Consider the following 24,204-nt stretch of genomic DNA (forward strand, 5'->3'; position numbering starts at 1 on the left):
GCGAAAAGGAACCGCATTAGGAGCGCCTTTGTAAGGTGAGAAATTCGAACAGCATCAGCAAGTGGCCCGAAAATATTGACCAAACATTGGGGTCGAAATTCAACTTGTTCTCCATTGACGTGATATCATTTGTCTGTCGATTATGGGTCACCCCATATAGCTATGGTGCAACTAACTAAGCGTACCTATGTGTCTTAAATAATTATGAAGCGTGAGAAGTAGCAAATATCATCTATCCCCCTTGAACAGGCCGTGTACCACATGACTTCGTGTCTCGTAGCATATCTAGTAAAAACGGTGGACAAATATCAGCGAGGTAGCAACGATAATCAATCCACATGTCGTGCCTGCTGTCATATCACTGCGCACTCAGGCGTCAGTGGACACTCTCATCCTCATCAGCATAAGGCAAGCTCATGCCAATTTCTCCGAACGGTTCGTCCTGCCTGGTGGAAACGCGTCCCAGGCTAGCTAGGGTGAGCAAGTGTATGAATCCCTGAGCAGCGACAATTTTGTTGGTCGAATTCGGAGGAAGGATGTCTTCGAATAGGATCTCGTTGACACTCTCAACGGGTTGAAAGCCTTGGGCAGCAGCGACGTCCTCTTCCTTCTGCTTGAGACTGTCGAAGATGAACATGCCGAAATTCTCCATTTCCTGAGTGAGGGCAGCATGAACGACCTGTGATTCAGTTGCGGTTTGGGTATCTCCGGCCGCAGCAGCACCGTACATCTCGAACTCATCGTCCTCACCGATGACGACGTCTTCGCCAATGCCACCTAGCGTGTCGTCTCCCAATTCGTCAGCCTCGGAGCTGGGAAGGGGCTCCAGATTGCGGTGAAGGCCACGTCCATGCAGAGGGCTTTCGCTGATCAAGCGACCTCTGCGCTTGATAGAACCTGGCAGGCCGCCGACAGATCCGCCAGCAGAAGTCGAGACACCGGATCCACCGAAACCCAGAGCACGACGTGCGCTGGGCGCCAGAGAAGAGTTACGAACAGACGCTGTCACGTTCCACGGGAACATCTGAGAGAGATCACGCTCTTCCTGTTCCGGTTCTGCCTCGCGAGCGGCCTCAACATCGTGCTCCTTTTCGTCAATATTGACGAGACCGCCATCTTCCATATCGATGTCACCGCGGCCGATCTCTTCTTCCTCCGAGCGCGGCCGAACACGCCTGCCATCTCCGTCTGATTTGTCTTGATCATCAATACTTTGATGCCCTCGTTTCTTGTCCGCGTTCCGGATGATCCCAAGGGAGAGCAGCAGTGCCTCGCCGCGGAATTTGTCAAGTGGTCCAGCAAGGCCAGTGTTACCCACAATAGCACCTATGCCTCCGAGACCCAAGCCGAGAACCCAGTACTCAGCGTTCCTTTTGGCTTGCATGGTCGCAGTAGGGGTGAATTTCTGCCTTCTCGCTTCAATCATATTGTCGATGTAGCCGTTCATCCAGTCGGCAAGGTCCGCATTGCGAAGCTCGAGAGTTTCATCCATCGGAATGATGCGGCGTCTAGGTCGACGTCGTATAGGAGCCTGGATAACGGACGATGAATCGATAACTTCCTCACTCCCCTGGTGTTCGGAGGTGGATCTAAGGTGACCACGAGTGGAAGGAAAGGGCTCGGCCTCGGGAAGGAGGCTCATTTCGTCATCTTCTCCGACTGTTATATTGATGTCCATTTCCTGATCATGCTAGGTATAATGTCAGCAGATAGTGTTTTGCTGTATCTTTAGACAGAGCTCACATGAACTCCTAGTCGCTGGGCTTCCTCATGCTCTTGCCGAACCCTGGCCCTTGCAGCAGAGCTACTCGGCAAACTTACACCCCTGCCCATCAAAGCCGGCCTTGTACCGCTTAGAGGCGTCCTGTGAAGTTTCTCTGCAGATGCATGCTCAACGAGGTTTCCCTCTTCATCGAAACCAAAATCTACTCCGGGCTCGAAGCCTTCGTCCTCCACGTTCAGGACACTTCCACCGGGAACCCTTGTACCCGGACCTTCATCGCCCGGCACAACGAATCCGCCTATACCGTTGAAGCCACTGGTATCAGAGCTCGGCACTTGGATGCCGAAGACTGGACCACCCTGCTGATCCTCCAGTGAGATGCTACGGCGTGGGCCATGTGAATGGCGAAGCGAAGACAGGCTGCTAGAGCGAGTGAGGGACGGAAGCTCCAAGTCTAAGTCGTCATAGTCGAGAGGTGCGAGCGCGAAGTCAGGCAGATATGAGGGATCATCTTCAAGGACGAGTTGGTCAGGCCTGAGTGAGCAGTCAGTGAGACTGTGTAAAGCACGCGTCTTCACCTGCACAGCGCTCATACCTTGCACGCCCAACCTCGGGATCCAGCTCAATATCTCTGGCTGTTGTCGTAAATGCCGTGCGAATGCTGTTCTGTGTGCTCTGTGCGTCAGCTAGAACGTAGCTGCACTGCTGAGCGTAGACTCTCGTGACGCCATAGCTGAGGTAATGAGTCAGTGGGCTTCACTTGCGGATGGCTGTATTGAAGGAGCATTCAGCTCACAGAAGACTGCTCTGGAGACGAAGAGCGAGAGGGACGTCGGGCTCAAGGATGGCTTCGCACGCCTTCGGAACGTCGACATTGAGAATAGCCTTTCGAGTAACTTTTTTCGTAGTGGTAGATTTGGCACCCAGAGTCGCGACCAGCCTGCGCTTGTGAGCAGATAAACACAGATGAGGCGGGCGCAGACATTACAGACCAGACGGTCGCGATACCGTACTTGCGGCTCGTGAGCACTGTCGCGTCTGTCAGCGGAGCCTTGACAAGGGCGCCAACAGAGCTCACCTTCGTGACTGTAGAACATTACGAATAAAATTTACAGCATGCCGCTGGCAGAAGGAAGTTCCTAGCTGGGGTAATGAGAAGAAAAGGAAGGCAATGGGCCTGCGGGTCGAGCCGAGTGAGAGAAAAGCTGTGGGCGCGCTGTTGAAAGAATGGCGTTGATGAGGTAGGCTGGAAGCTCCGAAGGAAGGAAGGAAAGAGGGTTGCGACATGAACGTGCCTGAGGCACGCGCGCTGCTGAGCCAGCAACCCGAATCATTCGGTTCAGAATGAAAGGACCTGAGCCTCTGAATGACAGGTTATTTCCCTCTAGTGACCTTCGGCCTTCTTTCCCTACTTTTCGCCATCTACCGGGGTAGAGGATGGCCTGTGTGATCGATTGCTGTTCCCCCTTTCTCATCTAGTGAGCTTGCTAATTTCCGAATGAGTGTAGAGAGCCAACTCTTGAGTGGGAACAAAAGTGAGTACTTGCATTAAAAAGAGTTGAAACTAACTTGCGTCAATTCTACCTGCTCCTTGGTTTTGGCCGCGCGGACACGGTTTGCTCTTTGCCATTCACTTTTACTAGTCACAGCTTTCTTCCAAGCTCGTAAAGTTCCCCCATGTTTATGCTACGCTGAGAGTAAACGGAATCTATGGACCCGTCGCGCTATGCCTGGTAACTCATCAATCCACCGTCTAAGACCCTCATCCAAATCTCAGAGAAGATAGGCTTAAGGTCGAGATATCGCAGAGAACGAAGTGGTTCAAGCAGCAGGTTTCGCCTTCTCCTCAGCTTCCGCAATGTCTTCCTTGCTGGGGATTCCCACGGCGCGGTAGAGCAGAATCAAGGCAGAGTGGCTTTGACCTAATGAAAAGTCAGCGCACGTCTTCTCAAACGGTCACGTCTCGATGTTCTTACCTCCACCAGACAAGGTCTCAATCCTGTCATAATCCACCTCGGAGACCTTGTCGTCGTTGAACCACCACCACTTGCCATCTTCCTCCTTACGCTTGCCGGTTACAGGGTCCTTCTGACCTTCCTTCTTGACGAAAGACGTGTAGTGGCCACTATCAGCCGTAGCACCCTGATGGGTGATGACGCCACGGAGCTCGTACAGCCCAGTCTTGTTGCAAGAGTCGTCAGCGAGAAGCTCTCCATCCACCAGCTCAAGCAGTTCCTTCTTCGCCTTCAGAATCGAGGCGGCACGCTCAGCCTCGATCTGGGCATCTGTCTTGTATTCCACGTCCTGCATCTCAACATCGGCGCTGCCAGATGCCTTCTTCTGTGACTCCTTCTCCTTGCTAGGCTCCTTCTCGCCAGCAGGTCCTTTGCCTTTGCCTTTCAGGTCCGCCGATTCTTCAACATCCTCGCCTTGCTGAATGCGCTTTCTCCGCTTCCTGGCGCGCTCAACATCCTCCTCCTCTTTTCTGATTTCCCTGATCTTGTCGCGGACGGGAATCAGAAGCTTCTTCAGATCGTCAGAGCAGAACTCGACGGCATCAAGCTCTTGCGGGAAGGTGACCTTCCGCATGATCTTGGCCTTCTTGCTTGTGTCCTTTCGCCAGTCGAAGCGCATGAAGTGGATGGGAAGATACTTAGGAAGCCTCGCGATGCGGGAAGTCTTCGTGTACATGGAGTTGCGGCCGAGTACTTCCGAATTCTTCTCGATCTTCTCTTGCATGCCCGCGGCGAGGCCCTCGCGGAGGTGGTTCACGTCGGCCGTGATGTGACAGTTCAGCTTAAGGAAAGTATCCTCACCCTTGACCGGCTGCTCGCCTCCGTCTTTGGCAGCTGGTTCGTCACACTCCATAACCGACTCGAATTTGCCGGACAGATACTTGTCAATGAAAGAGTCGGTGGCCTGCTGAGATGCCCCGCTGACCTTCAGCTTCTGGCGGAGCTGCGTGACAATCTGAGACCAGGCCTCCTCGGCATCCTGTTGGGCGTATCCGTGGCCATCTTTGGCCTTCTGTGCAAACTGGGGGAAGGCCGTCCGTAGTGCGTTGAGGAACATCATGGGAGGAAAGCCCTCTTGCGTCTCGGACATTTGCTTGAACAGATCGCGCAAGGACTCGGTAAGATCGGTGGATGCTCCAAGACCTCCAAGGCCGAAGGCTCTGAAATCGCTGGGGCCGGAGTCGCTGGAAGCACTATTTGTCACGTCAGCCACATGCGTGTGTGATGTGTAATTCCCATGGGTGACTTACCTTGGCTTGTACTTGACCAACTCATCCCTCAGCTCCGGGATGGCCTTCAGAGTTTGTAGGGTAGAGTTCATATAGCAAGTGTTCCCAAGGTTCTGGAGGCCAGCGGGTATCGCGCCAGCGGACTGCGCCGCTTCAGCCTCGGTCATGTCTTCAAGGAAGCGGATCTTCTCCTTGGGACGCTCGATCTGACCCTTAGCATCTCCGGAAGGCGTGCCCATCATCATGAAGGTGTGGCCGGCCTTGACCTTGAGCTTCGAGAGGTCGGTGTCATCCTTGAGCTGGCCGCCCTTGACCAGAATCTTCTGGCGCTCGGGCTCGACGCCGGTGAGGGAGAACAGCTGGAACTTGAAGGTCTCGCCGGTACTTGAGGGGTCGAGCTCGACATCGTACTTCTTTCCTTGGTGCTTGACAACCACTGTGGCGCAAGTAAGTCAGCGAAGTCCATATTACGTGCATGGTTGTGAGAGCCAGTGCGCCAATTTTGCTGAGCTAGAGCGTCGAAGAAGCAAGCCCGACGTGCAAAGGTGCCCTTGTGATCCGCGCAGCTGGTATGGATGAATGGCATGAGGTCCGACGGGGGTGATGCGCCACGATGCTCTCCAGGCCATGACGGATGGGGCGGGGCATCGTACCTGGAATGGGCTCCATGTTGGCTGGTGGATGCTGGGTAGAAAGGTAGTCGATAGGGTCACGGAGGTTCGCCCCGGGAGGAGGTTGGCAGCGAAGGGCAGAGCGAGCGGCGAAAGCAGTGGATGGAATGTCCTGGATAGAGTTGCCCGGCGATTAGCTCACCGCGCCAAGCCAAGCTGCGGGCTGCGTATGTAATTGCCTGCCTGGGGCAGCACTGGCCCGGGGTTTCTTCGGAACCAGCAGCCAGGCCCGCACCTGCCGCGCATCACCGCCCAAGGGCCCCCGCCTCACCACATCATACCCCCAGGTCTAGGGAGCTCCTCCGTACTGCCAGCCCAAGCTCCCCCCCAACCCTCCGCAATCGCCTTGGTTCCGCCCTCCGGTTGCGCCCCGTCAAGATGGTAACCCTACCTTCCGCATCCTCCGGACCCGTCGCCGCAGCTCGCTGATGCCTTGCGGTAGTCGCAATCTCTCCGGCCGTACCTCCAATGCGTCCGCTCCTCGCTCACCGCGGCGCTCTCGCTCTCTAACTTCGCCTCGCAAGCCTCGGAGCGCCACAACGTCCCCGAGATCGAGGCCCAGTCGTCACCCGAAGTCCTCCTGAACCCTTTGACCGTTTCCCGCAATGAGAACGAGCGCGTCTTCATCGAGCCGAGTATCAACTCGGTGAGAATCAGCCTCAAGATTAAGCAGGCGGATGAGATTGAGCATATTCTGGTCCACAAGTTCACGCGGTTCTTGACCCAGAGAGCCGAGTCGTTCTTCATCCTGCGGAGGAAGGCCATTAAGGTGCGCCCGTTGCCCCTGGTTGGGCTCAAGGCGGTGGAGCTGACGTTTCCTAGGGATACGACATCTCGTTTTTGATCACGAACTTCCACACCGAGGAGATGCTGAAACACAAGCTGGTCGACTTCATCATTCAATTCATGGAGGAGGTTGACAAGGAGATTTCGGAAATGAAGCTCTTCGTAAGTAGCTCCGAAGAGTGCAGCTGATGCCCACTCTCTTGCAGCTGTCCGCCAATCTTCGAGGAGCATGAGCTAATTCCCGGAACAGTTGAACGCTAGAGCGCGTTTCGTTGCCGAGTCATTCTTGACTCCTGTATGTATTCGGTTGTTTACTCGCCAAGGAGCCGCACTGATCAGGTTTACAGTTCGACTGAGGCGTCTGATAATAATGCGAAGAGGTGTACCTACAGTGAAAACGTGGATCACTTTAACAGCCCACAGAGGGCGCAGGGCGTTGTGGGCAGAAAGCGGGCTCAGCCGTCGAGCCTATCGACAATTTCAGCGGATCCAATGCAGCAAGCCCGTTGATGTGATGTTGCATGAAGAAAAGAAGATTATTGGCCATAGAATTGAGCGAGCACATGAAAACACACAATTGGTACAATCAGTTCCAGGCCTTCCTGCGCACAAACGTCTCAATGCCACCGCAACTTCAAACTCCAGTCTCACAAATAGGCACTCAACGCATACCACAACATTTCTTCAAAGATTTAATTGGCCTCGATATCAAAGCAGGCATAAAGCCAATGCTTCCTACCAATAACATCTTACCGGGTCAGCATCTTACAGGGAGACGCAACCGTCGGCGCTGTTCTCGACGAAGATACCACCGTAGATCTGGCCCTCCTTGAAGTTGCTCTCCTGGAAGCCGCTGTTGACGACGTCATCGGTGCCCGTCGGCTTCTTGAGAATGCCAATCTGGAACTGGCCAGCACCGGAGTTGTCGTTGGTAAAGGGACCACCAGCCACCTCGAGCGGCTCCTCGTTCGTGGAGGTGTAGATGGTGAGAGTGCTGATTTCGATGTTAGGCAAAGCGTTTCTTGAAAGTGATACGGGCAATTGGAGGGGGTCCTTACTTAGCGACGTAGTCCAGGGTCAAGGCGAAGTTTTGCCAGTTGACGAAGTCGATGGGGGTGGACCAAAGGAGGTTGGAGTCGCGGCCGAGGAGTTGCCAGGACAGCTTGTCGGTGCCGTTGGTGCCGATGCGGTGGCCAGCGTTGAAGTTGAACTGGTTGGAGCTGTAGTCGGCGGCCTCGTGCCAGACGTTCTAGAAGAGAGAAAAGAAGCCGTGGTCAGCCAGGTTCCATGTTTTCGAGGGAAACCCCTCGTTTTCAAATCGCTTCTCTCCCCCTTTTTTTTTCATTGTGGTTGAGGAAGTTAAAAGGCTTACCAGGTACTCGTGGCTCAGGTTCAACGGCTTCTCCCAGTCCTGCTTGACGCTCCAGTGCAGCGTGGCGATGCCGCTGTCGGACGTGTCGTTGGAACTGTCGGCCGCAAACTGCAGGCCCGCGCGGCGGAAGCCGTACTGCTTCTGGAAGATGGAATCATCGTCGATGGTGACCTCGATGGCCCGGTACTCGGAGCCGGCGTCGAACTTGGACGACAGCGTGCCGGCGGGCTCCTCGAGGATCTGCGACCAGGTGACATTGTTGCCCTTGACGTAGTCCGGGTTGAAGATGCCGTTGGCGGTGTCGAACGAGGCCAGCGTCGCGTTGGTCGGCACCCGGCCGTCCAGCAGGATCGGGCACTGCGGCTTCACCGCCGTGGTGTTGATCTGGCGGTGGCGGGTGGCGCTGTAGGCTGGCCGATGGCCGGCAGAGCTGTAGGGCGCCGCGAGAGAGGTGGCGGCCAGCGTAGAGAGGAGGACGAGGAGCGAAGACATCTTTGTGTTGGTGTTGCGCGGGTATGCGGTAGGGGTAAAGACTGAATAAGCTTCAAGCTTATTTTCAGAGGAAAAGAATGGAAGTTTAGCTGCTTGGCAGTCTGCAGAACGAAAGGACGGAAGTGGCACGTAGCTAGGTGGACATGGGAAGCACGTTTATACTGCGAGAGTTGGCCAGAAGGGGCGTCCGAACGCTATGGGCATATGGTGGGGACCGCGGACGACTCAGACTGACTCTTGTGCATTATGATATGAAGGAGAGCGGAAGGCTTCTGTCCGACCAAACTTGGACAGAAATCGTAACGGGACGGTGGTGAGCTAGGGTCGCACATCTACCCTTATTACCAAGAAGGCATGATCTGCGATCTTGTTTGTCGGGCTCCACCAATCTGATCGAACGTGAACCCAAATAAACTTTCGCGTGGGGATGCCGGGGGTTGTTGTGCGGCGGCTAATAAGCAGTACGGTCCGGACACCGCCGGCAATTTATCTCTTACCCTGCCGATGCCCTACAGCAATTGGGCAGATGCCCATCAGGGATTGTTTGTTTCACTTGGCTCGTCGCCTACGAGCTGACCTGATCTGCCAGCTTGGAGCGGCGCATGCACATGACTCTGGGAGCTGCCGTTCTGTTTTCCTGACTCAATCGTCTGAGCGCCTCTACGGGTTGCGACACTGGTAACCTCCCTAATCCTCCGTGAAACCGCTGTTCGACTCGTAAGCGAGCACGCCGGAAGACACAGGCGAGGATACACTGGCACAGGCTAGTTGGCATGACACCTATCTATTATTTTTTCTTCTTTCAATAATGGAGCAAGGCTTTGGGAGCGCGTCCCATACGCATGCCTTTCTACTGGTGCAGAAACGTGATCCTGTCCGGCATGTCCTCGCCAAGACCACATTTCTCCCTGTAGTCTCCCAATTCGACGCCCCTATTTTTGATCTTCTCCGCAAACAGCCGGAGAGGACAGCTTCCACCTGGACCACTGTCGCAGCCGGGAACCGGTACAATGCCGTCGTTGATATTGACGCGCACATATGCCTGGGCCAAAGCTTCACTTTCCGACTTGCCCGAGGGACAGGACAGCCGTTCGAATGTAACGCGACCGCCCATTGGCGTGACTTGAGAAGTTTTCCAGGCACGATCGTCTGCTCGACGCGTGATTGGCAAGTCCTCGTTGTCATGGAAGATGTCCAACGCGGCCAGCATCGGCACAATGTCACCATCGTGGACACTGGGGTAGAAGTCAGCGAAGTCCGAGGTCGGAAGGGCGTGGAACGCACAAACTGAAGAAGAATGGCCCTGCAGACGGCCCTTCGAGCAGGAGATTCGTCGTGGCGTTCAACCATAACCATCCCATCAGAGCACCAAACCTGTTTCCTGGCCCGGCACGGTAGAAGTGGATCACATCACGAGCATATTCGAAGCTCAGCCACTCGTCCTTGGAGAAGACATCGCACCAAGCGCTGCTTCCATGCACCGTCGTCTCAAAGCCGCACATTTCCTGCATGGAATAGAGCTCGGTGTCGGTGAAGCTGATATCCGGGTTCTGCTTCAGCAACCGCTTTTGAACCTTGCTTAGGTACGTCGCACGGTACTCTGCAAGCATACGTGCGCCATAATCGTGACCATATCCCAGGTCATGGATGTATGCGAGGCATGTGTCGCCAGGGGTAAGAGTGTCGGCGCCAAGCTCAGCCGTTTCCGGGATGACATGCAAAGTGGAGTGGTCCTTCCAGTCGAGCCCAAAGAAACCAGCAGCGAAGTAGCGGGCCGTGTCAATGACTCGGGACGAGTCTCCTGCCCAGAAATTTGTTTTGCCGCTCGAGGGCAGCAGGTGACGGTAGCGAGTGCGGAGGCGGACGCCGGTGGTAAACGCCCCGAGAACTCCAGAGAAAGGGCCGGTGCTTGTAAGCTGTTCAAAGTCCCGCCGAGGGTCTAGAAGCGACGAACTCAGCCACAAGAATTGAGGAAACGCCAAGCTCACTTACCGGGGGTAAAATACTGCCAACGATTGACGAACTCAAGATCACCCTTCAAGGTGATGTTCATATGTTTAATCCGATTCAGTAGGTCGAGTTGCTCTGGCACAGTGTCAGCTTTTCATCGAGAGTCCAAGCATGAGGAGCTGTACATACTGCTACCAGCCTTACGGGTTGGGTATCGCTCATGGTGTCGCGACATCTTGCAGTCAAGCTTGTCAGTGCTGAAGTAAGGAATCCAAGTATGAAGACGTACCATGTGCACCTGCTCGACGTTGCACCCCTCTGGCACAGCGATGCCTTCGTCCAGAACACCATCGACTTTCTCAACCCATGGGCCGTTGCCTCCGAGGTGGTAAAGGACATTCCAGTCTTGGCCAATGGCACCGCCGCCCTGGCCTCTGGCGTTGGTGCCCAGCGGCGCACCGTTCATTGAAGCTGCATGTCTGTCCTTGTTCCACCAACTGATCCAGCTGGAAGAGTACGGCGATGTCGCATAGGAGCCGTCGTGGCACTGCCGAGAAACGAAGGGCAGCTGGAAAGGCGAATGTGGGCCAGTCTGTGCTGCCACCCAAAGCGCAACAGCCAACGCAGCAATGGCAGAGAAAAACAGAGTGAGTGGTGAACCGGCCATTTTCAGGCGCCGGATGTGAATTAAGAATGTCGAAGAATTTTCTGCCTGTCAGTGTCGCGAAGGAATAGCGGCGGTTGGGCGTCAAGGCGCTATGAAGTCATAGGGTGCAACGAGCGGCGATGCAGGGACCCGGGCTTCTCGAATTAAGAAGTGGTGACGGGGAGCAAGACAAGGCGAAGATCAGGACGATCAGCCGACACGTGGGCGCAGGGCCCTCATCAGCCCCAGACTGACCGTCGAGGTGCCGGAGAGCAGACCGGCGGCGGCCAGGCCAGGCGTCACAGTCAGCCACGGAAGGTGCGACGTGCATCTCGGCACGCGGCAGTCGGGAGGGTTTTCAGGTTCTCGGCCTGCGACCCGGCCGGGGATCCACCGCGCCGGTTGATCGCTGCTGCCACCGTGTCGTGCACACAACTCATCACTGACCGAGAGAACAGAGAGCACCCCTACGGCCACCCCTACGGCCACCCCTACGGCCACCCCTACGGGCCATGACGTCGGGCCTTGCGCCAGCCGAGACGGGACGGGCTGTGTGGCGCTCTTGCTGCGCACACGCGCGCCGTTGATGCCCCAGTTCTGATGAGCTGTTTCCGCAAACTACCTACCCGGCCGGCCTTGCCCATTCCGGGCGTTAGGCGGACTTTAGGCCTCGAGGTGCCCGCACGCCTCGTCTTCACCTTCCCAGCCACTGGAAATGGACGCTCGACAGCAGCAACCCAAGAAGCGACGCGTCATCACAGCCTGTGTCGAATGCCACCGCCGAAAACAAAAGGTCCTGCACCGCCGCCTGACGTGAAGCTCCCTTCTGACTCGCCTTCAGTGCGACCGCAAGAAGCCGTGCAATGTCTGTTTGGCCCGCGAAGTCCCAGAAAAGCGCTTTTACCGAGACTCTGCGTAAGGAGACAATTTCTTCCGAGTCGCGACATCGAACATCAATCAATCACAATATGCCCATGAGGCCGAAACCAAGTATCTTGCATTCATCAGAAACCTGCCAGCCAATGCCGTTGTTGTCGAGCTTGTCGAAGTGTATTTCGTTGAAAGCAACTGGTCGTATCCAATTTTGGAACGCCCATTCTTCAATGACATCTTCGCAGATTGGTCCGCCCTGAACACTGATACCACCCGATACACCGGCTCCAAGGGGGTATCTCGAGATATCCAGTATTTCGGCCCTCTTTTGCTCCAGGTCTGTTCATTGGCCCTGCAACTTATCCCACCACATGCCGCCTGCCTCGAAGAGCTCTCTTTAGCAAACGCCACGGAATGTGATCGACTTTCCGGGAAGCTCAGCGATGTCTCCATGGAGATCATGAGTCTCCTAGGACGTCATGATCCCACTCTAAGTGCCGTGCAGACTGACTTCCTTAGAGCCGTGTGGCTGAAAAATGCTTCGCGTGGAACCGAAGCCTGGCATGCTCTGAATGACTCAATCATGTAAGTATGCTGCCCTGTTGTAACTAGCTAAATCACTGACACGACATCAGTCAAGCCCAAGAAATTGGGCTGCATCGCCAGGCCCAAATTCAGCAATCCACATGTCTAGAGGAAACGCTTGAGCAACTGTGGTATGACGAGCACAAGAGACGGATCTGGGTCATCTTATTCACTTGGGACAGGTGAGTCTGTCTAAAAAAAAAAACAAAAAGGGGGACCTTAGTACCATCTGACACATGCAGCTTCATGGCCTGGATGTTGGGTCGCACGCGGCAGATCAATCCCAGCGATTGTGACATTAGAACCCCAATGGACTGCAACATCCCCAATGTCCCATCCAAAAGGGTTCCACTAGCGACACCGGCAACCGACGACGAGGGGATGCCTTTCTTCTTTGCAAGCACTCTTGTTCAGTACGAACTTTCAAAGAAAGTCCACGAGATGCGGGAGATGCTGGCAGACAAGCCCTACACAAGAGACTACAACGTCGTTTGGATCTTTCACAAACAAATCATGTCAATCCTGGCTAGTGCTCCGCCTCTCGTCAGGCCGGAAAACCCCGACACCTCTTTCGACGAGAAATACTCCGTCCTACCTAAAAAAACGAGAGCAGATCAGCAGTGTGGCCCACAACATGATCATGGTTCTCCATCGCCCCCATATGGCCATGCATGTCGAAAGCCGGCAAGCTACGGTCCAAGCAGCGCTCAATGTTCTAGATGCCCAGCAGCGCTACTTTTCCATGCACAAGACTTATCACTACAACTTATTCGGGCTTACCTACTACTCCGTGGATGCTTCCATCATGCTATCGGAAATTACGCTTCTCTATCCTCCTGTAGATGACGTGGTGAAGAGGCGGATAAACGATGCATTGCAAAGCGTCATCAACAGACTCGGACTCATGAGCAAAAGCAATCCTACTACGAACTCGGGAGCACAGATGGCTCGCGCTTGTTACGGGAAAGTCAAGGATATCCTGAAGATTGGCGGGACAGGATCTACCGGGTCGGGCGATTCAGGAGAATCGTTGTGGTCCAGCGATAAACTCGCCGAGTCTGCACTCCCCGCGCTCACGAGAAATTATCTGGATGGAGCTGTGCCAGAGTTTGCACCGGGTCTGGACGAAACTCTAGGCTGTCTAGATGAACAAACCGAGTCTCTGGCGTTTTTGGACAACAACACCACCACATTTGACGCATCTTATTGGCTCGATCACATAAACCAGATTCCAGATCTCGCGCCAGATCAAGATACCAACAATGCAAGCACGTGGGACTCGCTGCTCTTCTAATCAAACAAGCGCATGGCGAAGCCTATATCAAATACTCAAGGGCCGTCTAGACGCTCGGCTTGCCGCAGTGTCTAGGGCCGCCCCACGCTTCCATAGACTCAATCGGTTCGCACATGTCAAACGCCTGGAACGTTTATGGTCACGTCCCTGCTCCAGATTCCTGGCAAGGACATGACAATGATCACCAGCTTCGATCCAGGGTCGTCCGGGGTCGTTGGCTGGTTCTCATATTTCAGAAGCTCGAAGTCCTCCGGGCGAGAGTCTCATTATCTCCGTTGGCATCTGTTTCGGCGAATCGCACGTCAGGAGACTTTCGATAATGCCCACAGTTTTCCGTCGATCCGATGTGATGCCATCAGGATTATGACTCGCTGCTCAACTTTCTCAGCCGCTCCGTCCACGCGAGTTCCCCTTCCTGCGTCCAATCCTTCTTGCATTTTCGCCCAGGGATATCGCTTATGGTTCCACAGCCGATTCCTGATTTTTCGCTTCCTAGCACTTCCTTGCCCCACAGAAGTGCGTTTCGGTCGGAGGAAGAGCCGTTGTGTCGGAACTAGCGCCGGTTCGTCGTACTACGTATACAATTACTGCGAATGATATAACGCCGGATGAGGCTTGCGTATGCGTCACTAGCCCCCTCCCAGCGGCTGTTAGCAACAATCCTCGGACTCCTGATGCGGCAGTGGGGGAAAAGAGCAAGGGTGCTTCAGGGCGGTAAGGGCCTCGTCTATGGCAACGTGGCCGAGGTTCGGTCAACAAGAGAAACGCACGCCCTCCTCAAGGCTCCCCATCTTGCACGCTTTAGTTTCCAATCACATGTCGTCCTCGTTCATATCCACCCACAATCACCCGGCCTCGGCACTAGGACCGACTAGCGGGGACATCGGCTTACCCTTTCTGCATTTCTATGCATATGACCACTGTGCAAAACGCCGCCATAGGCTGGCGAAAATGGTGAGAAGTTCCATGAGGACGCTTGGCGCATGTGGGGCGGGGAGACGGCTAGCGGGGTGGAACTGCAAGCAATGAGCAATGGCAAGACCCGTATAGCGATTCAAGGAGGCGAGCAATGGGGAAGGGAGCAATTAGGTAGCGACCAAAAGGACTGCGTGAAGTTCAGTCATCTTCTTTGGGCGGTGTTTTGTAATCAATCGTACCCTCGGATTGATTGCAAATCAATCATAATAACTTGGAACGTCACTTCACTAGTCGACTTTTTGTTCTTATTTTTTTTTCGTTCCTTCCTCTATCTACGCGTGATGACTGGTGTTTGCCATTGTCTTCCGTTTCGCTTATTTCAAAGAGACTGTTTGGTGCCGTGCTCGCTTCATTATTCACCCTTGTGCTTTGTTTTTTCTTTTTGCTCCCAGGGTTGTGAAGAGCGGGTCCAAGGGCAAGGATAGCCTGGAGACCAGGGACCTGATACAAAGGACCAAGGGCCTGTTTCCAATCTTCCGATACCAACGATCTACACCCAAGGACCTGGATGGACACCCTGCAATACTTGGTAAGCATCATCGACACTCCTTTCAGAGTGGCGTATGTCGTTCCACATCTGAAGGGTGTGAGCTGGGAGCCAACATGCACGTCAGGCAGCGCGGGCGATTACGGAAGAGCGCGAGAACTGGGTCCATTGGCGGTGAAAGCTTCGCCCTTTGGATGTCGTGCAGGTTGTGGTGATACATTGACCGGGGATCGATGCTGCATGAGGTACTGGTCCAGATTTCGGTACGGTGTGACTTTGATGACGTTTCCCCTGCTTCTTTGGCCCGGGAGGTGCAGTGAGAAAAGCTCATGCTGACCGTCTCCTTTCCTCGGCGGCGAAAGCTTGGTTTCGATCCGGTTCCACACTCGCAGCGCTCGGCCTAGGTATGCCGAGATCACAATGAGATTTCGAAGGCGTCCACTATCGGGTCGGGCCGGACCGAGAGCGAGGCGTGTGGTTCGAATCATGGCGTCAACCGGGGGGTCATCGGATGAAAGGCAAGTGAGACAAGCACCAGCGTCAAGTGAGCAAGATGGTGGTTCAACGAAACACAGTGTGCTCCTCGGTGTGAGATCGATTGCAGTTGTGGGTCGCACGGAAGAGGTGCCGATCCGCGCATGTGGCCGAGATGAATGGTATGGGGCGCAGCGGAGGAGTTGCCTGCAAGATCTGGTGGGTTTCTGAATAGATGAAGGGTGCAGCCGGTCAGATGGGTCGGGTTGCCGTGTGCAGTAAGAATTGGCGAGGGACAGGGAGCCGGCGAGGTGTAGAGACTGTTTTAGCACGCCACAAGGGGAAGCGGAGAGTGAGAAACGGTGGTCGCTAGAGCGGGTGGAGATGGCTGGAGTGGGTTAATACGATGAGGGTCTTGCGTGAGATAAATGAAGGCCGGGTCTCGACGGCAGAGCAGCATGTCGGCAGCACGAAAAGCAAGCAGGTGCCGGTGAGGTGGGTATGCAAAGGCAGATAGAGTTTGGGTGGAGGTTGAGGCGCGACTCACGCGGAACTCGGGAGATTGCATGTGGCGTCCATCTGCGCGGGACGTTACGCAAAACAACAGTGCTTTTTTGGCAGCCCGCCAGCTGCGAGGGCACGCGGGCACGCGGGCTCCGGGGCAGCTGGCTGGCCGGTGAGGGCTGCAGCGGCGGGCGGCGGGCGGCGGGCGGCGGGCGTGCAGGCGCAGAGGAGGCGCAGAGGAGGTGCAGAGAGCGGGCAGACGCGGTGGCATGGGTGGACTGGGTGGTCGACCGAATGGACTGGGCGGGCTGGGTGGTGAGCGGGCTGGACAGGGTGCATGCAACGGGCCTGGGGCGCCCGGCACTGTGGTTTAGGCCCTGTCGGCTTGACAGGCACGTGGAAGAGGCCTCAGGAGCCGTGCGGGGGCGCCGTTGCAGCATTTCCGGATTGGGCGACTGCGCACCATCAAAACGGCAAGCGGGCTGGGTGGGTGATGACGCTGCCGACGCCACCTCGACGACGCCGCCCAGCGCGAAGCAATAATGCGCGCGATATGAGCTAGTCGCCGCCGCACCGTGCCTCGAAGCCGCCGCGGTGCAGCGCAGGTGGCAGCGGGGCCGTGGGCCTACACCGTACGCAATGCCTTGCATGCGACGTCATCAGCGCGCGAACTGACCTGGCCGGCAGCACGAAACCGACGGCTTGGGCGGCGGATGGCGGACGGCGGATGGCGAGCCGACGGCCGCGCTCTCTCGAGCTGGCTAGGTCTGGAGATTAGCGAAAGGGACGGCCACGACTGCGTGACTGCGGGACTGCGTGACTGCTGCTTCCCTGCCGGCCTGCGGCGATCTGGGCTAGCGGGCCTAGTCGACTGCGCATGCCCATCCACACGCACGCCTTCGATCTTCCCGCCCTTCCACTCTGCGCCCTAATCGACCCCGTCATCGACGGCCACCGCTGCACATCCCCCCCGCCCACGCCCGTTCCTGGCCACGATGCATGGCCAGCCTCGTATCGGGCCCAACCGGCCGCCCATGCACCTGCTCCGGCCTCTAGCCCGCTAGCCCATCACTGAACCCTGATGACGCTGAGGATCCAGCCGCCAAAGCAACTCTTCATGCGTCCCACACTCCCACCGCTCACTCTCCCTGCTGATCCACTCCCGCCTGCAGCTCTTTCCTCTCCGGGCAACGTCCGCCCACCACCCCCCAGCGGCCCACCGCCGCCTACATTATCGCCCGGCCTCCGCGGCGCACAGCAGTTGAGCCTGCAGAATTCCCCCCCTAGCACTGCTGTCCCAACTCGTCGCTGGCTGTCCTTGCATTGGCCGTCAATCATCTTCCGTTTCTCCTCCCCACCACCGCCCGGGACCGCAGTCCCACCCCGGAATGACGTCGCCGGCTCCCCGGATCCTGATATATCTCCTGCGCCGCGACCTTCGCCTGGCCGACAACCCAGTGTTCCACCATCTCGCCCACCTGCCCGCCTCCAATTCTCCGCAATTCACCCATGTCTTGCCTCTGTACGTGCTCCCGGCCAACCAGGTTGAAGTATCCGGCTTCCTCAAGCCCGATGCGAAGAGTCCATATCCCGAAGCTCGCAGCCAAGTTGCTGGTTTCTGGAGATGCGGCCCCCACCGTGCCAGGTTCCTAGCCGAGAGCATATGGGACTTGAAAGACTCTTTGGGTGCAATCGGCAGTGACCTTCTCATAAGAGTCGGGATGATAGGGGATGTGCTCCAAGACTTGCTGTCCAATCATGGAAACAGTGACGCTGTCCCAAACGGAGACTCTGGCAGTGGCGAGAGCGGGAGAATATCAGCAGTCTGGATGACGGCAGAAGAAGGGGTTGAGGAAAAAAGAGAGGAGCGCGCTGCTAGAAAGGCGGCTGAGGCCCACGGGGTGGATTTCAAGTTATGGACCGACGAGAAGTTCTTCATCGACGAGTAAGTCCAGGCCGAGTGTCGAGCGACCTTCCACACTAACCCCATGTCCCACCTCAGCCGGGACTTACCTTTCTCAGGCATCAAGGAGCTTCCTGACGTCTACACCACCTTCCGCAAATCGCTAGAACCTCTCCGTTCTCGACCCCGACAGACCGTGCCCGCGCCTTTGTCCCTGCCGCCACTTCCTTCTGCCTCGAACATCCCGCGACAGGCAGATCCATTCACGCCACCCGAGTCTCTCTCCTCCATGATTGCTTCGTTGGAGAAGCCCCTTGGCACGGCCATGGAATCGGAAACCCCACCACGATGGCCCTCAGGGGCGAAGTCGGGGCATCCTTTCTCCGGTGGGGAATCTGCTGCTCAGAAAAGACTGTCGCATCTCATATCCTCAGGAGCCATGGCTAATTACAAGGACACGCGAAATGGGCTGCTTGGGGAAGACTACAGTACCAAGTTGTCATCTTGGCTCGCGCTAGGCTGCATTACCGCTCGCCAAGTCCACGCCTCGTTGGTAGCCTACGAAGACGGGCAACCGGACGTACCAGGCACTTGGAAAGCCGCATCTGGTTATGGTCGTGGAGAGAACCCCGGTACTGCTGCGGTGCGCTTCGAACTTCTCTGGCGCGACTACATGCGCCTCTGCACGCGCAAATTCGGGCCAAGGCTCTTCCACGTCGATGGCTTCCGCTCGGACGAGGCTTCGGCGAGCTCGGACGGAAAGAAGAGATGGCGCTATCTTGACTGCAGCGGTGGCGCTGGCGATGACCCTGCGAAGACGCGTCAAGCCATCGAGCGCTTTCGCTCCGGGCGCACCGGCATCGGCCTCATCGACGCCTCCCAGCGCGAACTGTTCCTGACAGGTTACACGTCAAACCGAGCCAGGCAGAATGTCGCTTCGTTCCTCGCGTCGCATTTGGGCATCGATTGGCGCGTTGGCGCCGAGTGGTACGAGTGCGCGCTCACTGACTATGACTTGAGCAACAACTGGGGGAACTGGCAGTACGTGGCGGGCGTTGGCAACGATCCGCGACAGGGTCGCAAGTTCAATCCGGTCAAGCAGGCCCTCGACTATGATAAGGGCGGGGCTTACGTCAAAACTTGGGTCGAGGAGCTGCGTGATGTGGACGTTGATGGCGCGCAAAGCGGAGGTCGGAAGGGAGAAGAGATGCTGATGGGCTTATTCCAGGCATGGAGGCTACCGGAGAAGGAGAAGGAACGACTGAATCTGAAGGGTATAGAATGGGTGGAAAAGCCTTTGATACGCATTCCGTTCGCGGTCGGGAACAAGGCTGGAGGATCTGGTGGAGATAATAGAAGGGCGAGTGGAAGAGGTGGTAGAGGCTACCGAGGGCGCGGAAGAGGAGGTGGAAGGCCAAGACGACTTGGAGAGATGGACAAAGCGACGAAACAAGGAGAATTGGAAGACGGACACCCCTCGGCACCGGCTTCCTAACTCTTGGTCTCCAGATCTTTGGTGGTGAGATGCCAGAATCGACATTGTGAGGTAATCTGTTCCCATTTACGTTACTGCAACATCAGGTTGGCTCCGCGAATTCCTCATGTATCGTGGAAACTTTCTTGGGTCCTCAGTTGTCTGTCGAAGAGTACATGACATGTGTGCGTTGTTGTTGCATTTGGAGAAGTCCGCATTAATTTCCGACTGCACAACGTCCCAAATGAACACCGATTAGAATGGATGATAGCGACAATGATCTATAAGTCGACAACAAAAAGCTGCGTGGCGCAGCGGAAGCGGTAAGCTATTACCATTCTATATGAATTCGTTTGAATCAATCAACTAACGAACCTAATAGCGCCGGGCTCATAACCCGGAGGACAATGGATCGAAACCATTCGCAGCTAAGATTGGCTTTGCTTTTTGCCTTTTGCTTTTTTGCGCTGCCGTGGGTCTCGCTTTCTCCACTCCTAGTGTTTGACCCACGATCCTCGCTTCTTCTTTTGATGCCGGTCCGGCAAACTGTCATGGCCGGGTGAGATGGCTGTACTTTTGATATCCGAGAATAGAGCGACGAGGTATTCTTGTGGTCTTGCCTCTTCCGGGCACCATCAGTGGGACTATTTCCTAATTGACACTGGGTTATAGGCATTGTCCACGATACTTTTATTCACAAACCAGCAGTCATCTTGTTCACATCGCATGGAACGGGTTTCGAACAGCTATGTACTTCCACCGCCACTTGTTGCGCTTCGTTTCAATTTTTTCTGTTACGTTGTTCTCCCCCTCCCCCACTGGCGAAGCTGTCTCGGGTCGTCGTGTGGAACGTGTGCGTGCCTCGGTCCCGGGAGCTACCGATTTTTTACTAGTTAGATCCCTGCGACATTTTGTTTTTCCCCTTCTCCCCTTGCCTTGCCCTGTGTATCAAAATGCTCTCGGATATCGGAGTAGATTCATGTTCCCTTTCAACAGTTCTCTTGCTCATCTTCGGGGAAGAAAAAAGCTGGTCAGCTCCTTCACACACTAACTACCCTTTCTCTCGTCCCCTTATGCCACCGAACTGACGTTCCTTTCCCAATCCCCTTCCGCTTTCTGTTTACACACAAGAAAAAAATCGACTGCTAGGCGCACTGGCCTTTCTCACTTTACCCCTTGCCCCACATGCCGCATTAGCGTGCCATTATACCCCTACCATTTCTGCATTCGCGTCGAAAGGGGTGCCAGTGCTAACCCACTCAACATGGCCAAAAAAAAAAAGAATGATTAATACCTGAATTATCAAGGCATTCGGCGAGGCATATGCCCCCTATCGGAGTCGAACCGATGGCCTCGACATTACTAGTGTCGCGCTCTACCACTGAGCTAAAGGGGCTTTCGTGGGGTTGTCGTTAAGGGTTGGATCCGTCGAACAATGAAAAAGACATTTCACAGGTAGCAATATGTACAACAACCTGAGATAGGCATAGCGATTTAGCAAAGGCTTGATGCTATTGTGAAAGAGACATTGTGTTGATGATACAGGGGCTGTGTGAGGGTGCGAATGAGGATGCGGTGGGTTAGGTAGGAAGGAGATGTTGCTTGGCGTTGTAGCCGAAAGAAGACTGACACGGAGACTTTTATTAGACCTGTGGAAAGATACCGTAGAATGCTGCAGGTTGGATTGCTCGTTGAAATCTTGCGGTCTTCATGACATGCGCCAGGGTTTGTCGTTTCTCACTTGCGTCTTCTTGCTTCACCATCCCCGCCCGCGTCTTTCATCATTTCTCCATAATTGCAAATGATTGACTTGGCGGTCGTCTTAGTGGAGGCGCTATTGCAAAGAGTCTCAAGACGGACAGCCTAATTTAGCATGCATCAAGCACGCAAGGGGGTTCCAGAGATCGGAGGCGGAGGATTGGGGTCCGACGGATCAAGGTTTTCGGCATGCATGTCAGTTCCCATGCAAGCGTGATCAATGACGATTGCATCGTGCCTCGATCCTGGAGCAGCCTGCGCTAGTGCATCCGCGCACTCTGCCTGCCCCGCTACGCCCGCAACTCCGCTTACCCTAGTAGGCAAATTCTCTAATTCCCGGACCATATCTACGCCTCGCGAGCCTGCTATTCCTGGAAGGAGCTGCATCGGTGACGTCGTCATTGTGTCCCATGTTTCAGTTGCTGCTCGCACGCATCGTTCTTCATGCATCGAATCTGTGGCAAAGCAGCCATCACGCCGATTTGAAGATCACGATTGCTTGATACTCTCAGGCCTGGGTTTTGTGTATCGATCAAAAAGCTCAATTGTCACGTACGTCATCGCAGGTGATATCCAACATCAAGTCATACAGTGTGCCCACATCCCGAGTTAACCAACACACCCTAAAAAACAAACAAACAAACAAACAAACATACCCGTTGTTCACGCCCCCGACTGCCTACATGATCTCATCGACTTGCTCCCGGCATCCAACTCCCTCGGCGACAACGGCCGACTGCCTGGTAGCTCGTACGTGACCGCAGTCCCCTGTAGCATCGGCGGCTGCGTCCAGAGCTCCACCGGCTGAGGATAATCCGGCAGCCAGAACGGACACCGCAAGACGTGCGCGCCATACGGACAGCCAAACGGACACTTGTCATCCCGCATCGTCCGAGCCCCCTCCTCCTCCTTGGCCCTCATCCGCCGCCGCCGCCACCACACCAACAACGCCGCGACCGCCGCCGCCGCCGCCGCAACGGCACCCACGGCGATCCCGACCTTCGCCCCGGTACTCATCCCGTCATCACCATCCCCACCACCACCACTGCTGCTGCTGCTGCCATCACCGCCGCCGCCGCCTCCACCGCCGTCCCCGCTCAACGCCGTCGGCGTCGCCGTCTGCGCCCCGTCCTCGGCCAAGGGCTCCCAATACCCGTCCCAAGTCCGGGCCCAGACCTCGCCGTCGTCCCCCTCGTCGCTCGTCTCGATGGCCGTGGCGTGCGCCTGCAGGTCGACGCGGTCGACGCCGAGGCCGTCGCGCGCGGAGCCGGGGCCGGGGGCCTGCGCCAGCCAGCTGTGCGTCTCGATGAAGTTGTGGCCGGTGAAGGCGGCCTGCAGGAAGGCGCGGCCGAGGCGGTAGACGTCGCCGCCGGTGGGGTCGATGGGGATGCAGGGGAAGTAGGGGGTCGGGGTCGAGGCGAGCGGGGCGTCGAGGGTGAGGTTGAGGAGGAGGAAGGGGACCTTGATGGTGATGTTGGACGGGGAGGAGGACGACGGGTCGTCGTCGGCGGACCAGGGGAAGGTGAAGCTGAGGTAGGAGGGCGAGGTGATGATTTTCTCGTACTGCGAGTCGTCCGTGTTCCAGACGTAGTATTGGAGGGTCGTGTCGAAGGTGAGCGGCAGGTGCTTGGCGATCTCCTGGCACGTCTTGCCGGGCAGGTAGAGACCCGGGATGCCCGGGTTGGGGTTCACCGTGACCGAGGTTGGTTGGCCCGTGTTGTTGAGCAGCAGGCCGGAGATGCTCTTGGCGCCCGAGGCGAAGGGCGAGCCGCCCTTTTCGACGCCGATGCCGATGTCGAGGAGGGTGATCTCGCTGCCGGTGTAGTTGGTGTATCGGCCCAACACCCGGCCTTTGTCGTAGCCACCGAACACTAGAGAACCCCCGTACTTGAGTGTTGCGGAGCCGTAATGCAGACCGTAGGCGTAGGAAGGGATGATGCTCTGGTTGTATAGGCCTGGTAAGAACATGAAGCCCGTGTCGACGTCGGACGACGCGTCTGGGAAGTTTTGGGTCTGGACTCCGCCGCCTATTCCCAGCGCGAGATTGCCGCATTGCGGGCCGTATTTCTTTCCCGCTGGACTTGTGATGGTGGCGTTGTCGATGGCTACCAGCGGGACGTACGGCACTGTTTGGCCGTTGATGGTCATGGCTTGGATGTACGAGGCGCCGTACGCTTCGACCTGGTCCGCATGTCCAATCCAGCCCTGCCTGTAGCTCGTAGCCGTCGCGTCCACGTTTGTCGGAGACCAAAGACCACCTGCGCCGCAGGGAGTGTCGTCGTAGGGCTCGCAGGCCTCGGAAGTTATTATGGGTGATCCATACGCCCCGCTGGGATACAGGTCGACTTGAGTTGTAGCTTGGGTGTCAATTCCACCAACGCTGACACTGATGGCCTGCCACGGTCCATCCGGGCCGTAATACTTCACGCTCCACGGAACGGGGAAGTTGGAAGCGGCATATCCATGGTGGATTTGAGCAACCGCTGACAAAGCCCGAAGGGCTGTACGCAAGCCACGGGCTCGCATATGAAATCCAGCTTGGTAAGGAATGATAGGTTGCGTAGCGAGGAATGTGGCGATTTCACCGAATGCGCTTGGTGGATTGAGGTAGCCGAATAATAGAAATTAGAGGGTGGCTTTCATGAGAGACGGAATAACATGACGAGCAGGTAGAGAAAAGCGACAGTATGAACAGAAGCAGAAGCACGACTGACAGCTGGTGGAAAGAACATGGCGGCAACTGCTTGTTATCGTATCTCTATTGCTGTGCCGCATCCTTCGTTGAATGCCTAAAAATATAGAGGTGTGATGGACGCCATGGGCCAATGGCGACGAGAAGTTATCCGCCCTGGTGGAGCTTCCGCGGCTACGCGCTTGCGCTCCAGGCAACACTGGAGTGGTGTCCTTGGCATCCCTTCAGCCATGATGAAAACTCGAGCATGTATAAAGCTTACGTTTGTGTGATGGATCCTGGGAAACCTGCGACGTCT

The 24,204-nt window shown here is 56.0% G+C and overlaps 7 protein-coding genes across 7 annotated transcripts; 2 read left to right on the forward strand and 5 right to left on the reverse strand.

Moving 5' to 3' along the window:
• Positions 1-376: 376 nt before the first annotated feature.
• BKCO1_1600070 (rad21 rec8 n terminal domain-containing protein) lies at positions 377-2,820 on the reverse strand (the record flags this gene model as incomplete). Its single annotated transcript, XM_020271523.1, has 6 exons — positions 377-1,690; positions 1,822-2,257; positions 2,319-2,456; positions 2,520-2,663; positions 2,716-2,752; positions 2,802-2,820. The coding sequence occupies 6 exons, from the start codon at positions 2,818-2,820 to the stop codon at positions 377-379; spliced, it is 2,088 nt and encodes a 695-aa protein (XP_020131873.1).
• A 724-nt stretch (positions 2,821-3,544) lies between these two features.
• BKCO1_1600071 (ubiquitin thiolesterase) lies at positions 3,545-5,636 on the reverse strand (the record flags this gene model as incomplete). Its single annotated transcript, XM_020271524.1, has 4 exons — positions 3,545-3,645; positions 3,700-4,931; positions 4,989-5,403; positions 5,621-5,636. The coding sequence occupies 4 exons, from the start codon at positions 5,634-5,636 to the stop codon at positions 3,545-3,547; spliced, it is 1,764 nt and encodes a 587-aa protein (XP_020131872.1).
• A 380-nt stretch (positions 5,637-6,016) lies between these two features.
• Positions 6,017-6,780, forward strand: BKCO1_1600072 (actin-like protein 2 3 complex subunit 4; the record flags this gene model as incomplete). Its single annotated transcript, XM_020271525.1, has 5 exons — positions 6,017-6,019; positions 6,081-6,407; positions 6,461-6,586; positions 6,675-6,719; positions 6,772-6,780. 5 exons carry the CDS (start codon positions 6,017-6,019, stop codon positions 6,778-6,780), a joined length of 510 nt encoding a protein of 169 aa, XP_020131875.1.
• Positions 6,781-7,189: 409 nt separating this feature from the next.
• On the reverse strand, positions 7,190-8,288 carry BKCO1_1600073 (glycoside hydrolase family 131 protein; the record flags this gene model as incomplete). The annotated part of the gene is made up of 3 exons (XM_020271526.1): positions 7,190-7,418; positions 7,483-7,673; positions 7,797-8,288. 3 exons carry the CDS (start codon positions 8,286-8,288, stop codon positions 7,190-7,192), a joined length of 912 nt encoding a protein of 303 aa, XP_020131874.1.
• Positions 8,289-9,138: 850 nt separating this feature from the next.
• BKCO1_1600074 (phosphoglycerate mutase-like protein) lies at positions 9,139-10,905 on the reverse strand (the record flags this gene model as incomplete). Its single annotated transcript, XM_020271527.1, has 5 exons — positions 9,139-9,523; positions 9,573-10,227; positions 10,281-10,373; positions 10,428-10,473; positions 10,528-10,905. 5 exons carry the CDS (start codon positions 10,903-10,905, stop codon positions 9,139-9,141), a joined length of 1,557 nt encoding a protein of 518 aa, XP_020131869.1.
• A 6,562-nt stretch (positions 10,906-17,467) lies between these two features.
• Positions 17,468-19,477, forward strand: BKCO1_1600075 (cryptochrome dash; the record flags this gene model as incomplete). The annotated part of the gene is made up of 2 exons (XM_020271528.1): positions 17,468-18,024; positions 18,082-19,477. 2 exons carry the CDS (start codon positions 17,468-17,470, stop codon positions 19,475-19,477), a joined length of 1,953 nt encoding a protein of 650 aa, XP_020131868.1.
• A 2,400-nt stretch (positions 19,478-21,877) lies between these two features.
• On the reverse strand, positions 21,878-23,740 carry BKCO1_1600076 (aspartic-type endopeptidase; the record flags this gene model as incomplete). The annotated part of the gene is made up of 1 exon (XM_020271529.1): positions 21,878-23,740. The coding sequence occupies one exon, from the start codon at positions 23,738-23,740 to the stop codon at positions 21,878-21,880; it is 1,863 nt and encodes a 620-aa protein (XP_020131871.1).
• Positions 23,741-24,204: the final 464 nt, after the last annotated feature.

The sequence above is a fragment of the Diplodia corticola genome (assembly GCF_001883845.1).
Source record: "Diplodia corticola strain CBS 112549 chromosome Unknown scaffold16, whole genome shotgun sequence".
Classification (NCBI taxonomy): Eukaryota; Fungi; Ascomycota; class Dothideomycetes; order Botryosphaeriales; family Botryosphaeriaceae; genus Diplodia; species Diplodia corticola.